The 23,583-nt window shown below is 39.1% G+C and overlaps 1 protein-coding gene across 15 annotated transcripts in view; it reads left to right on the top strand.

The window, feature by feature from the left end:
• Positions 1 to 6,610: 6,610 nt before the first annotated feature.
• The window catches only part of SYTL2 (synaptotagmin like 2), a 40,733-nt gene continuing 23,760 nt past the window's right edge, over positions 6,611 to 23,583 (top strand). For 4 of the 15 annotated variants that reach the window (XM_039718634.1, XM_039718637.1, XM_039718638.1 and 1 more), the window contains exons 1-3: positions 6,611 to 6,711; positions 17,054 to 17,202; positions 19,346 to 19,481. In XM_039718634.1, coding sequence (XP_039574568.1) covers positions 6,611 to 6,711; positions 17,054 to 17,202; positions 19,346 to 19,481 — 386 coding nt within the window. Of the gene's footprint in view, positions 6,712 to 9,242; positions 9,341 to 17,053; positions 17,203 to 19,345; positions 19,482 to 23,583 lie in introns of those variants that run through there. The other 11 variants (XM_039718631.1, XM_039718630.1, XM_039718629.1 and 8 more) reach the window with 6 other exon arrangements.

Raw genomic sequence — 23,583 nt, 5'->3', positions numbered from 1 at the left:
AGTGGTCACAGGGAGAAGGAATGTTTAGGTGTGCTTTCCTAAGGTTTCAGTTTCATTTATGGGCCTCTTTCTCCAGAGACCACATCCTCTTAATACCTCTGGCCTAATGGTTTTACACCATAACAGGTATAGAGATTTACATTCTTAGGCAGTGCTGACAATACCCAAGCCCTGTGAAAGAAATGGCAAGCTGCCATATGTGATTAGAGGGATTAGGCCATAACCAAAGCAAATTATTCTTTTCTGTTCCAATATTAAGTTGTTAACTTTTATCCTCTTTGCTATTAACTCATCTTCAGAGTAAATTGCCTTAATAGTCTTCAAAGTAGTGAAGGTCTTAATGTCTTACCAAATAAGAATAAAATTAAACCACAGGCAGAGTCATGTGGACCAACAAATCAGATGTTCCAGGAGAAAATGAGATTTTTTCTGAAGTGCTTGTGCCAGTTGAACTTCTTTCTCTTTCAGCTAGTTGAATGTCATTCTATAAGGTTGTCAGTGAAAGTATCTTTAGACTTGCAACTATTTTACAGGTTAAAACCATCAAGGATTATTTTGATACTGTTGAGAAAGTGGCTGTTTGGAGCAGTCATCTGGTCCTGTTCTTTCCCTTAACCATGTTGCAAGGAATACTGCATAGGAGAACAAATAGGCTTATTATTGCAATAAAATGAAGCATTGCTTTATTAATAAGCAACACTGAAACTGCTCTTAAAATAGATATCCCTCACTTCTGCAAAAGTCCTTGTTCTACCAACACTCTTCACAACTAGCTAGATAAGAACCTCCCTACCTCCCACTGACTAAACATACGTGTGAGTAAACACTCTTCTCTAAATTAATCTCTGGGACTGTTGGACATATGATATGCTATGTATACTCTGCTATTATAATTTTGAAAATATTCTGATAGCACCTCTTGTAGGAGCAGCTGGATTGGCTGCAGATACACATATCTTACTGGGTGATTTTTTCCTTTATGCCCCGTCAGGAATAAAAATGACAACAGGCCTTCTTGTGCTTAAATTCTTGTCCTGATCATTGCAGGCAACAGCTTTTAAAACTCCCGTCAATTGTGACTTAAGTCCCTCTTCAAAGTTAATAGCTTTTCTTTCTCCACTGCTCAGAATAAAATCCATAATCCTCTGATCTTCTGAGCAAATATGTTCATGACCATTTGTGCTTGTGCCAACAGTGGCGTTTAGCTTAATTAGCTGTTCTACCTTGATGGGATTTTCCTCATGTATTTGCAGAAAAATTATCTCTAAGCCTAGGCTGGTGCTGAGTTACTTGTGACTGCACTGCTTAAATATCACTGGAGAATGAAATTTATTCATTTGTTTGTTGTTGCTGCAAAGCTGTAGCTTGTGGTGCTTGCAGTCAGAGGCACCGTTAATGCCTCATGTCACTTCCCAGGGCCACAGGGGCCACTTCTTCAAGGCTTTTATTGCTCTTAGTATTCTTCTTGGCTTCCATGCTTCAAAATAAAGGCCTATTATTTCCTGAGCATGGGTGTAGGCTGCTTGGTTGCTTTTGAGAATGAGTTCCTCTGCACATGCAAATTGTTGTAGTGCACAATTGCATTTATCTGTCTTCCTTGGCTTCCTGTTGCCTTATGTGTGGACTTCCAACTCATCCTAGTTGCCAGTCCTGGTATGTTCTAGCAGTGGAGAAATATAGTTAAAAAAATTTGTAGCTTTCAAGCACATAAATCCAAACCCTCTTATTTTTAAGAGGCAGTAGGTTACAAGTAAGTGGATGCATTATGGGATGAAGATGTGTGTAGATAGCAGTCACTGATCAGCCAGGCCTGCAGGGTAGTTGTTCAGCTGAAGGAGTTGGCACAGAGCTGTGTGAAGCAGCCAGAAGTAGGATTGGCTGTCACCTTCTTCCTCTTGTTAGAAGGCATTGGCTGCAAGACAAATTCTCTGGATCAAAGCTTTAGCAGCTTAGGTCTGCTCTACAAGGAGCACTTGAAAAGTAGTTTTGCAATGTAAATTTATGACATTATGAGGTTTCTGCATGGAAAAGGTGAGCTTGTATGTTTGAATGGAACAGCTGACTCTGGGGATTTGCTGTTTGTTTTCTGACTCTGTTGGTAAACTCAATGTTAGCCATGGCAAAGTACTCCAACCTTTTCCTTGCCTTCCTCATTGCATCCCATAGGTATACACTGAGTAAAAACTTGGACACCTGAACTATTATTGTAGTACCACGTAATGTAATATCCCATAGTGTCCGTAATACAGTATTCAAATTAACATTCCCCTTTTGTATTTGGGGGAAATACACAATGTGTGGGGGTAAGCAGAGCCCTCTGCAGGGTTAATGAGTTTGTAGACAAAGTTGTCTTTCTTTTGTCGTTCCTGTTTTAGAAAAATGTGAATTCTGACTTAAAGCAATTGAGGTGTAGAGCTGTCTGAGAAGTTCTGAGAAATTTTACAAGATAAAATTCTTGGAAGAGTGCCTGGCCTAAACCAGTTGGAAACCAAGAGCAGCTTAAGAGTGTGTGTGGGCAAAACTGTATTTTGAGTTGCCTTTCTGTTTCTTGTATTGCCAAAACATAGAAGCTTTCATGCATGAGTTGGATAAAACATAATTTCAGATTCCTGTTTATTACCGTGAGTATTTCATTAAAGAGAGGATTTTTTTGGTGTGGTTTTACCTGAATGTAATGTTTAAGAAAAAAATCATGCCAAGTATGCCATGACTCATGTTAGTATATAGCACGTGAGACCCCTACTTCGGTCGTTCCTGTTTTAGAAAAATGTGAATTCTGACTTAAAGCAATTGAGGTATACAGCTGTCTGAGAGGTTCTGAGAAATTTTACAAGATAAGATTCTTGGATGAGTGCCCGGCCTAAACCAGTTGGAAACCAAGAGCAGCTTAAGAGTGTGTGTGGGCAAAACTCTATTTTGAGTTGCCTTTCTGTTTCTTTTATTCCCAAACATAGCAGCTTTCATGCATGAGTTGGATAAAACATAATTTCAGATTCCTGTTTATTACCGTGAGTATTTCATTAAAGAGAGGATTTTTTGGTGTGCTTTTACCTGAATGTAACGTTTAAGAAAAAAGTCATGCCAAGTATGCCATGACTCACAAATGTTAGTATATATAGCACGTGAGACCCCTACTTCAGAAGTCAGTCAATGTGGTATCAATTTCCATGAGTCAATCAGTTTGATAAGGATCTTTCAGTCTTATTTGAAACTTAGGTCTGAAAACTTTCCTGACAAAAAAATGCTTGCAGTTGAACTTGCAGTGGCACCAAACAAACTGTTCAAACCTCTCAATTCTTCCTGACACATATAGGGGTTTTAAGAGGAAGAAAATGTCAAAAGAAATCAAAATAATTGAGGCTGTGTGAATTGATCAGGGGAAAGACATTGCTGGGTTGGTTTTTTGTCCACTTTTTTATTTTTAAAAGAACTTTAAGTTTTATTACATGTTCTATACTCTAAGCTAGCAGTTTTACCATCTCTGTTTAGAATCGGTGCTGATAATCTTTTGCAGGAAGCCAGCCTTGCAGTTTTGTCCACTTTTTTATTTTTAAAAGAACTTTAAGTTTTATTACAGGTTCTGTACTCTAAGCTAGCAGATTTACCATCTCTGTTTAGGATCAGTGCTGATAATCTTTCACAGGAAGCCAGCCTTGCAGTTACTTGTATCAGACAATCTCAAGAGATTGGCCATACACCACACACACAGAAAGAGGTTTTCTTGTTTATGAAGAACTGTGGAATCATGGGTGAGGAGCATGCCAGGGTGGGTGGTAACTTGCTATCTGACCTCTGATTGAAAACAAAGTGGGGGCGCACCCCTAGCTGAAGAAACTGCTCTACCCATTCTGCCCAGAATGATGGTATCTGGGGAGTTCAGTAGCAGTGCTACTTGCTGTGAGCTCTCACAGCCTGTTTCGATGTGCCCTTGCAAACTGTTGTTCTTCTGGGGAGGATCAAAGCTCTATTTCCACTTATTTTATTGATTTGAGTGCTGAGGGACATCAGTGAAGTCTGCAGGTGGTTTTGTAAATACTGTCAAGCTATTTCCTTTAGATTTTTAAAATTAATATATTAAGATAATATAGCACATCTTCCCTTAAATAAAAGTCTTTAAACAAAAAAGACCAAAGAAGTGATAAGATATTATTCCCCGAAAAAGGTTTCTTGCAGTCTGGACTGATCTTGGGCAAGAAACAAAGCAAAATCTTTGATTACTGCAGTTCAGGGTCTGTAGTTGCAACACGAGAGCTTCTGTGCCTGTTGGCCGGGCACTTGCCATTCAACCAGCATCCAAGGCTTTAGATTAGCAGTGTGGATGCTGCTTGCTGTGTCAGATTGTGTAGAAAGTTTCCACATGACAGCTGAAACCAATATCCATACCTGTTCCTAGGCTGAAGGAGTACTGTTGTAGATACTCAGCAAACTTAGGATGGTTCTATTTGTTGGTAGTCGTATAGGAAGCACTTTTCATTTTTGCCTAGTTATAAACCTGTAATTTTCTAAAGGCAAATGAAGTTACAGATGGCAGGTTGTTAGGTTGAGATGCTGTTGTATCAACCTCATGCAACAAAATCACAATGAGAATCATAGAGAAAAATATGGCAGCCAAACAAAAACATGCAGAAGGTGGTTGGGCATTGGAGTTTTTGGGGGGATAATCAGTAATGTGGCTACATCTCCCTACCAAATCTAAAATAAATGCTGTTATTTTCAGAATGAAGTTTCCCTTTGAGTCCTGCCAGTGCCAATATCTTGTTTTCATGGCCTGGTTGCACTCTTGTGGTCAGGGCAGCAAATGCAGTGACTCGTTGCAGGATTGTAGTTCTTGGTAGATCGATGTGAGTTCAGCATCCTGACAGCTACATCACAGTGTCAGTGATGGGCCAAAGGAAGACACCCACAACCCTGAAGGGCTGTGATGGAGCTGCCTGGTGCAGAGATATGTCCAGTGAAAACATCTGTTTCTCTTCTGTCTCAAAAATATGGCAGCCAAACAAAAACATGCAGAAGGTGGTTGGGCATTGGAGTTTTTGGGGGGATAATCAGTAATGTGGCTACATCTCCCTACCAAATCTAAAATAAATGCTGTTATTTTCAGAATGAAGTTTCCCTTTGAGTCCTGCCAGTGCCAATATCTTGTTTTCATGGCCTGGTTGCACTCTTGTGGTCAGGGCAGCAAATGCAGTGACTCGTTGCAGGATTGTAGTTCTTGGTAGATCGATGTGAGTTCAGCATCCTGACAGCTACATCACAGTGTCAGTGATGGGCCAAAGGAAGACACCCACAACCCTGAAGGGCTGTGATGGAGCTGCCTGGTACAGAGATATGTCCACTGAAAACATCTGTTTCTCTTCTGTCTCTTACCAGGTTTGGCACTAGGCATTCTTCTGAGCAGTAAATTTGAGCTATTTATTTCTTTTTTCTCAGGCTTTCACATCCACGTCTCTGTAATCCTGAGGCACTAAGATAACCCTACCACAGACACAACTAACTCCTCTCCATGCCACTCTCTCTATTCCTTTAAGGGTTTTTTTGGAGAAGTGGGTTTTGTCTTTGACAGTTGGAATTATCTCTGCTGTAATCCTGAGGCACTAAGATAACCCTACCACAGACACAACTAACTCCTCTCCATGCCACTCTCTCTATTCCTTTAAGGGGTTTTTGGAGAAGAGGGTTTTGTCTTTGACAGTTGGAATTATTTCTAAGTGGATAGTCCTCTGAAACCATGGCCTATGAAACAGAGACAAAACAGTATTTCAAATTACTACTTGTAAATGCAGTTTGGCTTGTATAAAGCAGTGAGGTTCATATTACCACATGACTTGTAATTACACATACTCAATATGGTTATGTATAAATTATTTCACATTTATTCCATATGGTCTGTAGAACAGTGATTTGGCCTTTTTTTGTGGGTTTTTTTTCTTCCTTCCTTTAAATCATTGTGATAAGTACTCTGAACTTATTTTGGGATGTGGTTATCTCCCCTTCGCTTTAAATTGTTCTGCTAACTGTAAGGGTGATTTAAAATATACTTGTATAATAAAAGTGTACCAATTGTATGACTCTAGTTTCTGAGTTTTAGGGTGTGAGTTGTCCTATTGGGGAGGAATATATTTTCATGGCCACCTTGTTCAAGAGGCCTGTAAAACAGGTTTGACTTGAAGTGACCATTTGAACTTCATAAACTCATTTAATCACACTGAAAAACTTGTTTCTTTTAATTAAAAATGCATACATAATCTACTTCCCTGATCCCTGATATTGCAACTTGTTCTTCCTTGTCTCTTTTTTAGGGAATGTTTTGTTTGTTCTCAAATGCTGGATATGCTGGGTCAATGAACTGTTACTCCAGGAAACAGAACTGAGAGGACAAACTGAGAAGACATTATTGTGATGGCAAGCAGGAATGCAACACTCTCCCAGAAGTCTATCATCTAGGGAAACATGCAAGAAAGCAACCTTTGTGACTTTTTAAACCACTGACTGTAACCCAGTCCAGGTTTGTTAGTGTCTGCTGAAAAAGACTTCTAGAACTTTAAAGCAGGCTACAAGACTGTCCTCAGCAAGATCCAAGAACTTCCCAGACTCTTTACCAGCTAACAAGATGATTGACCTAAGCTTCCTGACAGAGGAGGAACAAGAGGCAATAATGAAGGTGCTGCAACGGGATGCAGAGCTTAAAAGAACTGAAGAAGAGAGAGTCAGGTAAGAGATCTAGCACCCCGCTTGTCCTGGGAAGACCTGCACAGTTCCTGTGCTGTGTTACTCAGGAGTAGATTAAAACAGTTGTTGCTGAGGGCCCCATATTCCTCAGTATATGTGGTTTGGAGATTTTTTACTCTGGACTAGATTTACCATAGTTTCTGGATGGAATACCTCTACCACATAAATGATTCATTACTGGCCAAAATTGTTATGGACCTTTGCAATTCCCTAAGGAGCCAAGAGCACCCTGTACACGTCTGCCTTGGTTTCCTCAGAAGAGGATTCAGTTTGCAAGTGTCAAAACCACTGCAGACTGGACTAATGCATAGTAAGTGAGGGACTTGGCTCAAAAGGAGTGCAACCACCCTCAAGTGCTGAAGTTGTACCTAAAGTATTTGGAGCTGCAGTCCAGAAGAAGTAACAACACTATGCCCTACTGCCACGAAAAGTCGTTTCAATCCACAGACAAAGCAGAAAATTGCTCTATAATTTCTTTGTGGTGTCACAGATGGAGCAATGTGTTGTTGTTCTTGAGTGTTTATGTGCTGGGAGGTTTTACTGTAGCTACTGTTGGGGTAACTGCCATGACTAGAAATGCATGCATGGAAAGTAGTGATTCCCAGATGGCTCTGAGAAAGCTGTCTCTCTCACAGGTATAAATAGCAGTCAGATAGTTGCTCCAGCTGATATAGATATCTGCCTGCTCAAGAGTGAGGATTTTGGTAGGCATTGATTTTTTTTTCCAGTGTGAAGGAAATTATCCATTATAAGGTACACAAAATGCTATGTGGACAAATAATGAAAAGTGGAGTCTGAGGTGCTGAGAACTCCAAGTGCTACAACAGAAACAAATTTTTGCAGGCCTCAGTGAAGGCAGGGTTTTCTATCACTGATTTGGTAATCTTCTCTAAGATTGCTTCTCATTGTAATGTTCCTCATGAAGTAATGTATTTCCAACTCAAATGTTTTGAAATTATTCCAACCATGATGCGACTCTGATGCTTCTTTGCTACTGCGAAAGACTTTTTTTGATAAAAATGTCCTTGGTGTAGGCATACCCTATATCTTGCAAAGGAAAAGGCAGCTTGCTTCTTGCCCTAGGAACACCATTCCTTTTGCTGAGTATGCTTGTGCAGACCTGAGGTTCTTTGATCAGCATGTGGTCAGCATTTTGTTGAGTTATTCTACTTGCTTCTTTTAAGAGCAATATAGTGTAGACCAGTAGCTTCTCTTTGTTAAAAAGATTTTTTCCTCTCAAAGCATTTGCTTTGGTGAAGGTAAAATCATTACAGGCACTGTTCCAAGTTCCTGCCCCCATCTTAATGCAGCCTAAGTAAATATTTTCACCAGACAGTTTTATCTTCTGCTTCAAAAAGCAGTAAACTGACTTTTCTGTAACAGAATAGCCATTTTATTTACTGAAGGTAGAAAACAAAACCCACTGTATTTAGCCTTGGAATGTTACATCAGTGCCAGGTCTGAAAGCATGCAGGGTAAGTAATTGTAGATGAGAGTTTGAAAACAGCATCTAGGGAAAAGAACCCTTCTTGGAACAGAAATTCTAAAGAGTCACTCTCAGTAGTGGTCTGAAAGGACTGTCAGAAAGTATTTTTGTCCCTGTAGCTTAACTTTTGCCATTTATAATTCCAGTTCAAGAGGGTGTGGTGGAAAATGCAAGAGACTGCAGGTTGTAGCAGCCTGTAATCATGTTTTGCAGCAGCATGTTTGCTGCTACAATAAAAAGTCTCTTCTAGTTTCTAAATATTATAACTTGAGAAGCTGGAAGCTTACATATGAAATGGATTTTTCTGCTTAATTGTGGCACACAGAGCTTGCTTTTCATGTCTTAGATATTAAAACACTACTTGAATTATATCTCTAGCCAAGGAGATGCAGTATTTTAGTTTGGATTCTATAGCCTTGCATAGCTGGGAGATTCCAAGACCTGGCATCAACTGTCATCACACAAACATCAGACAGTGTGTTATTTATATGTGTATATAATGGAAGTCTTTCAATGGGATTTTTTTTCCTCTCCAGAAGAAATTCTGAGGTTTGAAGGGTGTTCTAATAATCTGTGCCATGTTCTTGGAGCATGGACAAATTTGTAACGTGACAAAATCCTCTTTGAGCCATTTCCTATTGGAATTTTACAAGTCACCTGATAGAGTCTCTTCCCTCCTAACAGTTCCTAATATTGCTAACCTAATAAAACTCTGAGTAGGCTGGTCCATGCAGCCTCCTTAAGGTAGTCTGCTTTAAATCTTGGTTTCTTGAGGGTTGTAATAGGTGTTTCCCCATCTTGTGGCTCCTTCTGTGTTGCTCAGGATCAGCATGATTAGTTTTAGATACAGCACTGCTTTGGGAACAGCGTGTCTGCTTCCTCCTTCACCTCTGCTGAGGTTTGTCTCAAAGGAAAGAGGATACTGATGATCTCTTTGGCAGAAGGGTGATGAAGAAATCTCAGGTGACAAGAGGGTGTGATGCATGGAAAGCAAAAGACATTGTATGCTTTTTTATTCCTGATGCAAGAAGATGCCTCTCTTTGCTTCCTTGCCTTAGGAGCTGCAGCAGTTCACTCAGTGGCAGTGTTGCTGTGGATGGGACAAAGGCATAAAACAAGAGTCAGGTAACAGCTTGTCAATACTAGAAGCTGGTTTTCAGCATATTACTAGCTTAATTATTTCGGTTTTGTTGTCATCATTCCTGTCCAGGAATCTCTGATATACCCTACTCCAGCATCGAACAAAATGAGTGGGCTACGTGCATAACTGAATGTCCTGGCAGTAGCTTCAACATAACCCCTAACTCCTTTTACAGATGCATAATTCAGAATTAACTTAACTTTGAGCCCTTTCTGGAGACAGTAACATGAGCAGAAATATATCTGTCTGTGAAGTTGTGGAGTGTGGCTGGGTGACTCTTCTGTGGTTTGAGTAACTGGCCCCGGCACCAGCGTGTCTAAGGCAGAAAGCTGTTGTGGTCACCTTTGAGACAGGGTTCCCTGCTGTGGTGATCAGCCCTTCCCAGCAGAACCTCCTAGCATGCTCTTGTGGGCTGTGTTTGCTCCTTATGTAAACTGAAGGAGGTTAATGATAGGGGAAATTCTGATATGAGGTTGTTTGTTTGGTGGGTGGGGACTGCTGTGTGCCAAATCCCTTTGATATATTAATTGGTGTGGCATTGCAAAAAGAGAGAAAGCTTCAGTGGTCAGATTCTGCTCGGAGTGTGTGGCAGTTGAAAACCTATTGTAAATGTTATTTTGGCTCTGGCTAGTTCTAACATATCCTCTCCAGTTACTTTTCAAGGCAGTTTTCCTTATATTGTTGTCTGTCTTTTGTGAGGTGGGATATATTTAAGATATTGTGACGAGGTTAATATTGGCATTGGGGAAACCAGACTTACTACTGTAATGTGAAAATAACTGACATCAGAAAACGTACTTGAAATTGTCATAAAATATTTTTTTGTTACATGAAACTGTTTTGAGAGTGTGCTTAGCAGAGGCAAGGAGGTTCTTAGTGCATCAGCTGTGGCAGAAAAGGAGAAGCTCATATCTTCTGGATGAATTCCCCATTATGGATACTGCTTAGCACCACATGATTTTCCAAATACAGAGACTATTCAGGAAGTAGATCAATTTTCTTCTCTAGCAGAATGTTCATGTCATTATTTATTCTTTCTAACAAAGCCAGCTGACATAAGAGTGAAGGTAGGGAGGATGGTCCCAGCCTACCTTGTAAAATGCCAGTAAGACAGACAGGACTGTTTTCATCTTGATCAGGTGAGATAACTGGGCTTAAGGAAGAGACCTTACTGGTCTTGGAAAGAGATGCAGCATTGGATAACACTGAGAAATAAGGTGATACATTTTCATCCCAGTATTGATTACTGCTTTGTCTACTAATAGCAGATACATTGTTTGAAAGGATGATGATTGTTTGGGAGTTCTAGTGAAGCAGGGGAGAGAGGACTTATTCTGTATAGTAAAAGAATGCACTGAATGGAAAAAAAAAAGTGGATACTAATAACAATTTTAACCTGTATATTGAGTACTCCCTATGTAAGCAAGGTTTTCCCTACAGTTCCAAAAACTTTCTTGGGAAAACTTATCACATGTTTGTACCTGACACTGTGTTGTATTATTAGTGCCAAACTGAAGCCTTCAGATTATATCAATCTTGATTTCTTGTTCACCTGAAATCCTAAATGCAACCTTTTCTTTTGCACAGCAAGAAAGATGTCCCTGGTGGTAGTTTGAAGCAAGCTATGACACAGGCTCTTCTGCTCACTTATGTTTGCTTGTATGTGCCATTTGGTGGGGCTGGTTTTATGCTTTATATGCCTACTTTTAAAGCCTGTGAAGAGCTGGGGACACTGTGTGAGCAGAACCTGCCAGTTACATATTTTCTAACAACCTTTGCAGCCCTTGTTCAGATTGTCCTGTGCTGCTGTCCAGGCAGGCTCTCATACCAATGATGGATTGTCACAGAACACTTTGCTTTCATTGTCAGGGTTGGGTTGATCAGTTTGGTTTAGTTTTCCCCTGTCAGGTTTACTTGGGTTGCATCAGAAGAGGGAGGGGAGGCCATTGGGGAGCCTTAATGCAAATCCTTTAAAATAAGCAGAGAAAATAAACAGTGTAAGGCTATTCTGGAAATAAAACAATTGGAAGATAACAGAAGTTGCTAATACTGGCAGACCTTGAAGACTCCTGCCTCCTGTAGCAAGACTCAAAAGTCTTGATACTGATTTCCTGAATGAAATAAAGTTAAGCTTTTATATGCTAAGAAATGCTTCAGCAAATTCACATATTATTTGTATCTGCCTAGGGTAGTATCTAATTACATGATCTATATAATTCATTGCATAAAAGCAAATGTGCTTCAAACTTGACAGAGCAGCTACTAATAGGAGAGTCTGAGTGCTAAGTGCAGATGACAGAGTAGAAAGGCACATAGACATTAAGGACTCTATCTGTAGTGCAGAATATGCATATATTTTCAATGAAAAAGGGGGAAAATGTGCTGGTCTGATGCCCCCTGTGTGGCCATCTGCTAGGAGAGAAATGTACAGCAGGGTTAATGTGGTCAGAGTGTTTCACAGCCGCTTGTTAGCACAAACATTGGGATCGCAGTTTTGGTTCCAGATTCTGATGGAGACCATGTTTCAGTGGGAAACAGAGCTTCATGTTTTCTCTTCCTTATCTCCAAAATCAATTGACTTCTCACACCTCTGAGCACATAAATCATTCATTCATTCTGATGCTCCAGGCTTGGATGTGTCTGTCTCCCCTCTGACTTGAGAGAGAATGTCAAGTCTTGTCATCAAGACTTGTGCTGACTCCACCCTGGTCAGTTCTCTAAGGACCCAAAAGCAAGGTGATACCCGAGATTTATTCATCAGGGTATTGTTAGTAGACTTAAAACACAAAGACTTCTGAAAAAGCATAAAATGGAAGAACATGCATTACTACAAACAGAATTGGCTTGCTTTTTCATGTATCCAGCTACTTCTAACTATGGGAAATCTTGTTCTCTGGAAAGACACCAAAGGCAAGATTTAGAGGTATTGCTCATGAGGAATTGTGATGGCAAGGATGGGGAAAGGTTGCATAACCCCACAGGTCTGCTTTGTTCTTTCTAGTATAGCCCTCAAACAGTTTGAAATTATATTACTTTACTGTTTAAACCAATTAAATAGTAACTGATGGGTTTTCCTGGTTTTTAAGGTTTTGTAAAGTCATGGACAGCTACCATGCAAAAGATAGCTTACTTGCAATTTGGGACTGCCCACTACAAATATTTTGGGTGTAGTTCTCTAACAAATATCAGAACAGATTTCTTTCTGTACCTTATACAGATATTTACAGACTAAAGAGGCATGCTTATACAAAGTGGAATGTTTAAATAATTACTGCTTTGTCCTGTAAGCTTTTTGTAGTTGTTTCCCTCTCAAAGAAGAAAAAAGAGCCTAATCAACAAGTCTAACTCTTAAAATGCATGGTCTAATATCATTTTACTCCTCTTCTTGCATGAGTGATACTACAAAAAATTTGTCTTTTCTGTGTTCAGAATGTGACCCAGAACCTAAATCCTTTGTCTTTTTGTTGGTTTGTGATTTGTTGTTATGTTTGCAGCAAATAGAATTGAGATAAAAGTAATCAAATCTCTCTTCCCTTTCAACTTCTCCACTTATTTGGTATTTTGGTATCCCATTTGCTGAAGGGAGGTTTCAGAAGTTAATTTGTTGATAAAGTGTGGTAATATCAGGATTTTAAAAGGCTTTGTTTTGGTATTGGACTCTAAGGTGCTTTTTCCATATGTTCAGATTAGGGTGTGTGGGACAATAATGAATCTATCTTTGAGGTAAACACAGACCTTGATTTAAATCCTCCTTCATTCATCATGAGGAGTCCCAGAATATGCTGGCACCACACAGATTTTCCAGTCTGAAAAGCTCAGCTTAAGCTGTCAATTGAGGTGTAAGGCAATCAAATATTGAGGTGTCAGTAGTCACATCTTGCAAATTCTATGGTGACTTGTAATGTAGACTGTGAATAAGGTGGGTGCTGGGGAGAGAATTGAGACACTGAGGAATGTAGATGAAGAGTTTTAGATACAGTTATGTATTGGTAGATACCCTTTTTTTGAAAACAGGGATGAATTGTTACCTCTTTGCTCATGCAATGACCTATTACAGTAGCCTACAAAGCACAGGATAAACCATTCTGGATTTGGTGATAAGAAGGTTGTCAGGGACTGATTATATCAGAGCAGATTTCCTGCCTTACAGTGATACCATATGATCTGGCCCATTTTCAGATGTTCCAGAGGTGAAGAGGAACAACCCAATTAATCCATGTATAGATTTTCTGTTTGCCTGCACAGTGGTGGACAGTTGGTTTGTATTCCTGTTCAGTGCAATCTGCATGTACTTACTGCCCTAGGGGAGATGACAAATTTTCCATCTTGCCACAAAACATGTTTCACTTTGGCATAGTGGAAACATCATATTAAATGATGGGGGCAAAGTCTTATTCAGTCCAAAATCCTCTATTAAATTTCCTTTTAACTATGTACCTTTACTTTCTTGAGTTTAAAGTTCCTATTGGAGAAATGGGCATTAGCTTCCCTATAACTTTAGGCTGTTACCCCTTGAAAAACGGTAGCATAAACTAACTGGCATTTTAACAGAGCACAGAGGGACTCCAGAATACATACTTGCATCACACATAAAGGTCTTGCTGCATTTTCTCCTAATTGCAAACTTGGCAACTGAGCCCACAATCTGATTCTTAATCTGGATATCTACCAGTTCTTTGATCACCAAGAGAAAAATTTAATGGCAACTTGGTCAGCCTCTTTGTTAACTGGGGAGCTGGTGTAGAATCAGTTGTTGGCTTCTAGTCCTGTTGTAGTTTGCTGGGAGGCTGATGTAGCTGTGGAAAACCATTGCTGCAGTCTGATTCTCCACAGTTGCTTTCAAGGTAAACCACAATCTATGTCTAATTCCTAGCAGTCAAACAAGCCTACATAGTGCAAGCAGTTTGATGTTACTGCTAAGATCTCTTAACAAATCTTGAGAATTCCAGGAGCATTAAAAAAATTCTCATTTGTTGCAAAAACAGTCACATGCATTACAAGTCTGTATGTATTGGTGAATACAGGAGGCTTAAAAATCTTTTTGTTGTCAAGACCTAGAACTAATTCTCTTCTGATAATGGAAATCTATTTTTTTTTATGGCTGGAGAATGCCTAGAAATAGCCTTAATATTTATGTTGCTCTTGTTTCCTCAAAAACAATGGGACTGACAGGCTAAACACCTCTCTTGAAAAGGCAAGTAAGACAAGCTTACTTCGAGGTGAGATAGTAAAAGTCTGTTTAAGCCAGCTGCTGTCAGCATCTGTCAGTTCTCACCATACAGACCCTGTCAGGCAGGCAGGTCATTTGTAAAGGAAGTGCTGTGAAAATTGAGAGCACTTTTATACCTTTGTTAGCAAGCATAATACATTAATTCCCAAAATCCAGAAGGTCTGTTGAGCTGGTGGAGTTAAGGTACACTAGCTCTCATAGGCAGCAAGCAGAAGTGGGAGCAGGGTGCTTTCACTTCCAGAAAAAATGAGAGCTGCATTGGCCAGGGGCATTTATTGAGTCTACACCTGTGACAAATCCATGCCTCTGTCTCTGTCTGGTTACAGTTAACTGTCCACAGATCTGAGAGTCCTGCAGGCAGGTAAGCAGGCTGCAACAGCTGAGAAGCCTGGGATCCTGTCCCCTTCCACAGCCCAGCTGAGCTTCCTCTGCTCTGAGCTGGCTTGTAAAGGTTTCCAGCCACACCCCAGTTTCAGTGACTGAATACCAAGGGGAGAGGGGTGAGCAGTGTCTGGGGTAGAAGGATTGAATCAAACAGGGTGAGGACACTGAATACTTGTCCTGTGACTCAGTACCCTCCCTCTAGAGAACCTCCCTTGGCATATGTTATCATACTGTCCCAGAGCACTTGGTGCCCTGGAGGCTGTACAAACAGCTGAAAAGCCAGTCCCTTGCCCTAAGGGACATCACTTCTGAGAAGACAAATAACACGTGTGAAAGGTGAAAGGGAGAAGCAGCCACCTGTGTAAAAAAATTGTGTTCTACATTTCCATTCTTCCTGTTGGCTGCATTTATAAACTGAGTAATATATTTGCTGGAGGGCAAAGGGAAGCTACTGCTGTGTTCCTGCTTCAACTTAGAACACATGCTTAGGAAAGGTATTTAGTTTGGCCCTTAGAGAAGCACAGAGGGAGGGAGAAATTTTTAATGACCCAGTAATACTATGGACTGTTGTTAAAAATGCCAATGATGACCTCAACATCTAGCAGCCTAAACTGTATGTAGTAGATTTGAGGCACCCCTAGTAGGGACTGATTTTTGACAGCACTTTCAAAATGAAGTTTTAAGTATTCAAATTGTAGTATACCTGTTGCATTCAAATAAGACATTTCATATCTGGCCATACAAAGATGAAAGAGAAGTTGATTGACAGATGAGAATGATCTATCTTAGTTTGAGGGCTGGGACTAGCTCAGTGTCCTTTCTCTGCTGTGAATGACTCTTTGTATGTGACAATCAAATCTGCAAACTATAATTAAAGGGCTGTTATCAGAGTTAATTGATTATACCAGAAGATCTGTCCCCTAAACCCATGAGAAATGTCATACTGTGGTGAACTTCCCTGGGGTTAGGCTAGATGATTTTTAAGGTCCCTCCCAACCCAAACCATTGTCCATCAGGCCTGTTAAAGACAGCACCATTCCACAGCAATGTGGACTGTGCTTACCCTTCAAGTCTCAGCAAATGGACCTGATTTGATTTCTCCCTTGGGCTCTGTTAGCTTATTTTGCTGAAGGAAAGGAAATAAACGGAGAAGGAAGATGAAGCACGACTTGACTTTTTATTGTTTACGTGCTCTCTAAATCTGTGAGGTAACTTCCCGGATCTGCAGGTTAGTCTCCAGGCTATGTGTAAGCATATGCCTAATATCTTACATGCCTAACAAGGAAAAAAAAACAACCAACCTCTCAAATTGCCCACAGCAAGTACTTATTCTGTTAAAGTGTGCCTCATAAAAGCAGGAAAACCCTGAAGCCTGAAAACAAATTATTAAAAATTTGTCTCCCAGTTTTTAAAATGTCTGCAGTTCATGTGATGGATATATAGAGATTAATAAAATAAATAGCAAAAACTTATTTTCTTGCATGTGATGATGTTTTACTCTGTAACTCATTGTATTCATATAAGGAATTTTGTGTAATTTATGGAAAAAATGGCACCATGCTTCCAGTACACATTTGGACTGTGTGTGTAAAAGCAGTGCCAAAAAAACCCTGAAGAGGCATCTTCTGAGCCTCAAAATACCCATGCTCTTAATTTTGCTAGAGACTTTTTATGCTGTTCTACTAGCTTATCTCAATTTTAATCTTGGAAAACTGGCCTTTGAAGGTGGGAAGTGAAAATCTGCAGTTGCTGGAGACTTCTCTAGTGCTTGAGTGTTTAACATAGCAAAGCTGTTTGTTTTATTTTTTTAAAGAGTTACCCTCAGAGCATAGGTTGAAGTAATAAGGCTGAGGCTCTTCCCTTTCCAGCTCATTGTCATTATTCAGAATTAAATAAGGAGCATAACGGGTGAGAAGATGGAAATAGCATGTGGAGACAGTGTTAAAAAAATCAACAAACAAAACACAGCCCTGCTCTCCAAAACAAAAAACAAGCCACCAAAAAAATCTCTTTTCTTCCTGTTCACATAGGTAAGTATGTGAAGTATGTTTATATCTCATTTATTCATTTTCCTCTTCCTCAGGCATTTACCAGAAAAAGTCAAAGACCATGTTCAGCTGAAGAATATGAGTGGGCAGTGGTTTTATGAGGCCAAGTCGAAGAGGCACAGGGATAAGATCCATGGAGCAGATATTATCAGAGCTTCCATGCGCAGGAAACCTGCCACCATTGGTAAGCATTTGGAAATTTGTTTTGGAACTTTATTTTGGAAAGGTTGCCTCTTACTTTGCTAACCTCAGACAATGTTGTCTGTGAAACACATGAATACTGGTCTCTCTGCAAGTGGAAAGTGATGCAAAAAAGAGACTCCCCATGTAATTAACAGTGGAAGCTTTCCTCTCCCGCAGTGCCATGTATTAAAGAGCCATGACTGCTAACAGAAGGGACTGGCTTGTATTTATGTGTAGGATTAAAAGCTCTCTGCACTCCTAGACTTATTCTCATTCCCATTTCTGAGGCTCATAAATAAATATATAAATATATAAATATATTTATAAATATTCATAAATAACCCTATGAGTTGTTTAGGGGCATGCAAAGAAGAGATTGAAAAAAATGCTCTCTAACATGAATTTCCAAGATTTTGGTGCTTGGTTTGAGACCTTTGAGGCTGAATGGCAGGCATCACAAGCTAGAGATAGTGGTTATAACTAACTGAAATATATGTGCTGAAAGCTCTGGTAGCTGTGACTGGCATCCTGGGTCCCAGTGAGCTTTAAGTGCACCCATAATCCCCATGCCATGGTGGGTGCCCTGATCACCAGTAACTTTTATCCCGTGGAGGGAAGGAGTGAACAGTGAATCTGTATTCACAAAAGCATATTATGTTAATATCCAGGATTTCATAGACCTCCCGTTATAAATCTCTCAGCATATGACTTTTAATCTAAAGTGTCCTGGTCTACTTTATCATTCTTTGTATAGAAAGTGATTTTTTTTTTCTTAGTGGAACAGAGCTACATCCCCTTTTTACCTCCTCAAGTTCTGCTGAGTCCTTTTGATTTAGAAGGGCAAGACTTACGTTATTCTTACCAAATTGTACTGATATTTGTACTATTTAGTTTTTTTGGTTCTGTCAAGTGATTTTGAAATGTGCTAGTGAAGCAAGTAAGGTCCTTCCTTCTATACTGTGAATGAACTAGAGTTTGTTGCTTTCTATGGGTTTTGTAACTACAAGTCAGTCTTGTTTTCCTCTGACTAACCCTGTAGTACTGCACCTTCTCAATTTCTATATTTTCACAGATGATTTTGAATAATGTGAGTTTAGTCAGTTTGAGGTTACTGCTTTGAGTTTTTAAGTTAAAAAGAAAAAGCAGAAAACAATGCAGAAAAAAAAAACCCCATAGGTGGTTAGTGTGGTGCGTTTGTCATTTTGGCTGGTTTTGTGCGTAAATGTTATGAAAATCAGCTGTAAAGTTGCAGCTAAATTTCACAGTAACTTGTATCTTAAAGGAAAGTACTAAAAGCCATACCATCTTAAAGGAAAGTTAATTAATCCCAATCTTGTTACTTAAACAAAGGGACATGTTGGCACATTCAGAACTATGTACAATTGCTTGGTTTCAATGACTCATGAGATGGCAAGATACTTTTCCTTGCAGTTATAGATAGCAAAAATATGAATAAAAATCTTGCTTACTTTTGTACATTAAGAAATTCTTCACTTCTAAACTGTTGGTGAAGTGGAAAAAGCATTAGAGGAAATAATGGAATGTTTTTGCTCTGAAAGGGATTATCAGAATAGGATTTTGTTCCACCCTAGAAAGAAATGCAAATGTATTTGCATTGCTGAGTGAGGCGGGGCTTTTTGTTTGTTTGGGGTTTTTATGTTACCTTTTTAACATCTTGTGGTAATTCTGTTCATAAAGGATTAGCCACCTGCCTAAGTGAGTTACGACAAACCTCCAGTTTAATGCTTAAAAAGGGAAAAATTGAATTGATTTCAACATATTTTCAGTTTCCTCTGGTTTAATAATTTTTTCCTTCCTCAGGAGACTGAGGATGAACTTTCAGTATTTGTCTAACTGCAAGATCAGCCTTACCAGGGTTCTTGTAGAAAACTCCTCAATTTAGGATCACTTTAAGGTTAAAACCAGGTATATCTGGTAAAATGAAGTATTCAGAACAGTATTTGACATTTTTGTAGCATTAAAAAGGCGCTTGTAAGAGGGCACCAGATGTGCTTCTGAAAACAATTCAAGTATAGTGGGCTTTAGAAATAGCTGTAGGCCTAAATGAAAATACTTATACTTCTTTCTTAAGAAATCCTGTATGAACATGTGGGAAACAACAATATTCTTGCTTCATGTTTTAGCTGAAGTGGGTCAGAACAAAACGAGCAAAGCAAAGATCAGCTGGGTGAACAATGTTAACAAAGAAGTGTTTGTGCCACCAGATCTACATGGCATTGAGGAGCATCAAGAAGAAGAACAACAGAAAACTAGTTGGAGGTAAACTGTCTGTTTACATGCTTAGAATGTGCATATATATATATATATATATATATATGGACTAATGAAACTTGGGAGCTGTAAGTTCCATCCAAAATATTGTACTTATCTCTTATTTCAAACGTCACCAAATGTTCCCTTAGAATTATACAAGAAAGCTGTGCATGTGACAGACACATAGTCATGTACTGTTCTGCATTTGAGTATAGAACAATTAGTAATCTTCAGCTTGCCTTTCTCAGAAAAAGTTGACAACCAAACATAGAATAGTTGCACACATGTTTTCATGTCACAATTTATTTTCATTCCTTGAAGTGAGACCTGGATTTTCTAGTTAGAATGGCTGGCCATGAGCAGATGGGGTTTAATGGTTTAATAATGAATGGTTTAATAAAAACTATTATATCAAATCGGCCTGAATTTTAAACTTGGATTACAGCATTATTGAGGTTAGAAAAACCTGTAAAATCATCAAGTCCAGCCATTAACCCAGTACTGCCAATGCCACCACAAAACCACATTCCCAAGTGCCACATCCACGTTTTGAACGCTTCATATCACATGAAGAATTGGAGACTAAGAAATTGCTGTTTAGAATTTTCCAAATTATTTTGTATGCAGTTTAAGACCTCAGAGACTTTTTAAGAAGACCAAACATATTTCAGATGGAAAGAACTAGAATCTTTAGATAGCTGTAGATTCTACAAAGAAAAGTAAATGTCTTTCTCGAATGGAGAAGCTTCCTTTCAGAGTAAGATATGACAGTCACCTTGGTATGCCTGAATGACTACAGTTGTCAGGAGGGCTGGATGATAAGTAGTTTCTGAACTAAAAAGAATTTTGTATTAAATCACTTTATCTTAAGTCCATAAATATCCCAAACAGCTTTATTTTGTTTTGAAATATCCTGAATTGATTTCTGAAATAGGCATGTCTTCTCTTTAAAATACTTATATGTAATTCATTGGCTGTGTTAAAAACTTACAAAAAGCCTACATTTGAGAAGGAAAGTGCTGAAACAGCTGGAGTCAGTGCAGGTCAAAGTGAAATATCTTAAAGTGGCCAGATTCCTCAACACACTGAGTAAGCAAGAATCAGGGTGTAACCCAGATAGCCACTGTTTGTGCTTACAGTGAACAGAGTGAGTTAAGAGCTAGAGTTACTTCTTAGAGGAGCTGCTTTACTTCTGGTCTGCCATTGATCAGCTCTGTCATCTCTCACTTTCTTGTCTGTCTTCTAAGTATTTCTCTGTACATGATCTGTTTTTTCTTTGCAGTAAGGCTTCTCCTACTATGCACTTATACAATACCTAGTAGCAATTGAACCTTTCACTTTTCTGGTCTGCTGTCTGGGCACACACATCCATGGGGAATGGCAGCAAAGGTTGGTGTGAGTCTTAACAACTCTGGCTTGTCTTTCTTATATTTTATCACTATCAGTGAACTCAGAGGTGTTTGTTTTGACCACATCTGAAACTGTGATGAAAGAGGTCAAATCAACTGCTTTGTTATAGACTTGCCAAAAATAAAGTTGTCCAAAAAGGACGATAAATGTTGCTTGTCACAAGACAGAGCTCTGTTTTCCTTCCCAGCTGAAGTTAACTGATGTGCTAACAGAGTTAGTTGTTACTAAATGTAGGTTTTTTTACAGGTGGCTTTTACATTCAGGGAACTGTTATGAAGATATTTCTTTAAGAAAAGCAGAAGACATGTTGCTATTTAATATATCTTTTAGAATATTTCACATATCATCTTGCACATCAGGAACAGATGATGATATTATTAAAGAAGTATAGTCTTATAATCCTATTCTTATAATTAGAACTCGCCACAAACTGTGTGTGATTGATAAGGTATAATAGATTTCATAATATGCCAGGGCAGCCTCTTCAAAAATTCATAACATAGTAAGGTTTAAGAATATGTAGACAATTTTTTAAAAATTAGACCAACTTGATAGTGGTCTTCAGCTTGAAGTGGTTTGATGATTTATTTCACATCACAGCCATGCAAAGCTTGATAATTATTTTCCAGAACTCTCTCTTGCCTTTTGCTCCAAATTGTACCAGAAGTTGATCAGCCTCCATGCCTTGTTCATCTGTACTTGTACTTTCCTCAGTAGCTCAAGATCTTCTCTCTAAAGCAAGCTCACACTGTCCAGTGATTTATGAGGCAATTGGAAATGGACATTAGGAAGTGATCTATCATATCCACATATGATAGATCACTTCCTAATGTCCGTTTGGAAGTAAGCTGAATGCTTACTTACATTGACTGTGCATAAATAACTTGATTGGATGCCTCAGATCATTTGTTTCTGAAATGTCAAAACCTATAGCAAGCAAATGCGGCAGGACTGTGAAATTCATTGCTTATGATTTTAGTGTGGGCTTAATTCACTATAACTGAGGTTAGTCTACACAATATTGTGTGTGAGAAATTGCAGGAGGCACCATATGCTTTTAAAATACTCTTCCTCTCTGTTCTCTTGATACTGGAATTTGAAGAGATTGGCCTGGAGTACCTGTAGACCTGTCTCTAAGGGCAGAAGGAAACACAATGGTGCAAAAGCAATAACCCCAGTAGCTGGGGTGGGAAGGCAAAGTCTACAAACATTTATTTTGGCTGCTAGGATAGTGGAGCCACAAGGAATTAATGGTCTCTTCCTCTTACAATGGAATTGTCATAACGCATCTAAGAGGATGAAACAGAGTATCATTGCAGAATTTGGGATTGCATTAAAGGCAGTTCACAGCTTACAATGTCCAAATGCACTGTGGTTCAAGCACTTGGACTTTTAAAGCATTTTAAAGTGCTGCTTTAAGAATAAGTTTGTGGGTGTTGTGGGGTTTGTGGGGTTTTCCTGTTTGTTTTTCCCCCCTTCTTTCTCTAAGAGTGTGGCTCAGGCCAGCACTGACTTGCAGGATTTGCATAAACTACACAGCTGCTAACTTGAGGATTGGGTCCAGAAGCTATATGATAACAAATTACTCAGAGTACTTTTGTTCTGGATCCTGTTCTTAAAGCAAAACAATTCTTACTGAGTGTAAAGGAAGTTTAGTTCTGCTAGATCTGTTTGTAAACTGATAAGGATAAAATCCAACCCTGGGGCCAGTTTAACTACTATTGAATCAGGGTGCTGCTATATTAGGTAGAGCAAGAATATTCTTAAAATTAGCAGTGACATTTATTCCCACACCCCAAATATCTAAATTCCATAATGAAGCTATGAATTATTTCTTTTTTGAGTTTAATATCATTGTGATAATTTTCTTGCATACCAGAGCCTTTACAGGCTAGGTGTGTGAAGTGTCTTTTAAGGTGTAACCTTGAACAGAATGAGTTTTCAAAGGTGAGTCACACTGTCAATATTACATCTGTCCAGTGATGCCATCTGTTGATATGATGAATCTCAAAAAACTAGGGTTGTCTTTCAAATTAAGATTCACAGGTTGTTTTCTACCCTAAGCTAGAAAGTGTTCTTGATCAACATTGAACAGGTGGCAAGTGGGGGTCCTGGAGTTCAGCAAGTCGAAAACTTGCACAAAAGCCCTGACTTTTAGAATCCATGTATTGACAATGCCAGCAAATCTGTAACCCCTTTCTCTAGCTTTGCTCCTGCCTTTGCCTTGTTGCCTCAGTCTGTATGGGATTCGGGCCTTCATTGTGGTTCTGAGCACATAATTTTTCCAAGTTGGAGTGTGAATTTTTAAAGCCTTTTTAAATTTATGAGTTTGGCCTTTTACACTTTTAGATCAGCCTTGTGAATGCAGCAGATCTGGGAACAGTTTGTTCAGTTTTCTTATCTGTATGGGTTGTGGGTAAACTCATTTTCAGACCCATTGTTGTAAAATGTAGTTATAGGATCCTGGCTGTTGTTTTTTCTCTGCTTTGCTTTATTTCGACCAGGGTTTTCAGAATGTAATGCCAAGTTTTTAATCTTTAATTATTCTGTGGTAAATCCAAAAAAACATTGCATTAAAGATTATGAGATTATGTTTCACTGAACACACACACACACACACAGAATTACCTTTCCACCTGTAAAAGCTTCACTGAAGAATGTCTTATCAGTTTCTTACAGCCCAGGGTGCTTAACAGTA

This window comes from Passer montanus, unplaced genomic scaffold (assembly GCF_014805655.1).
Source record: "Passer montanus isolate IOZ18808 unplaced genomic scaffold, ASM1480565v1 scaffold4, whole genome shotgun sequence".
Taxonomy (NCBI): Eukaryota; Metazoa; Chordata; class Aves; order Passeriformes; family Passeridae; genus Passer; species Passer montanus.
Note: the sequence above shows the minus strand (reverse complement) of the source record. Positions and strands in the feature narration are given on the sequence as shown.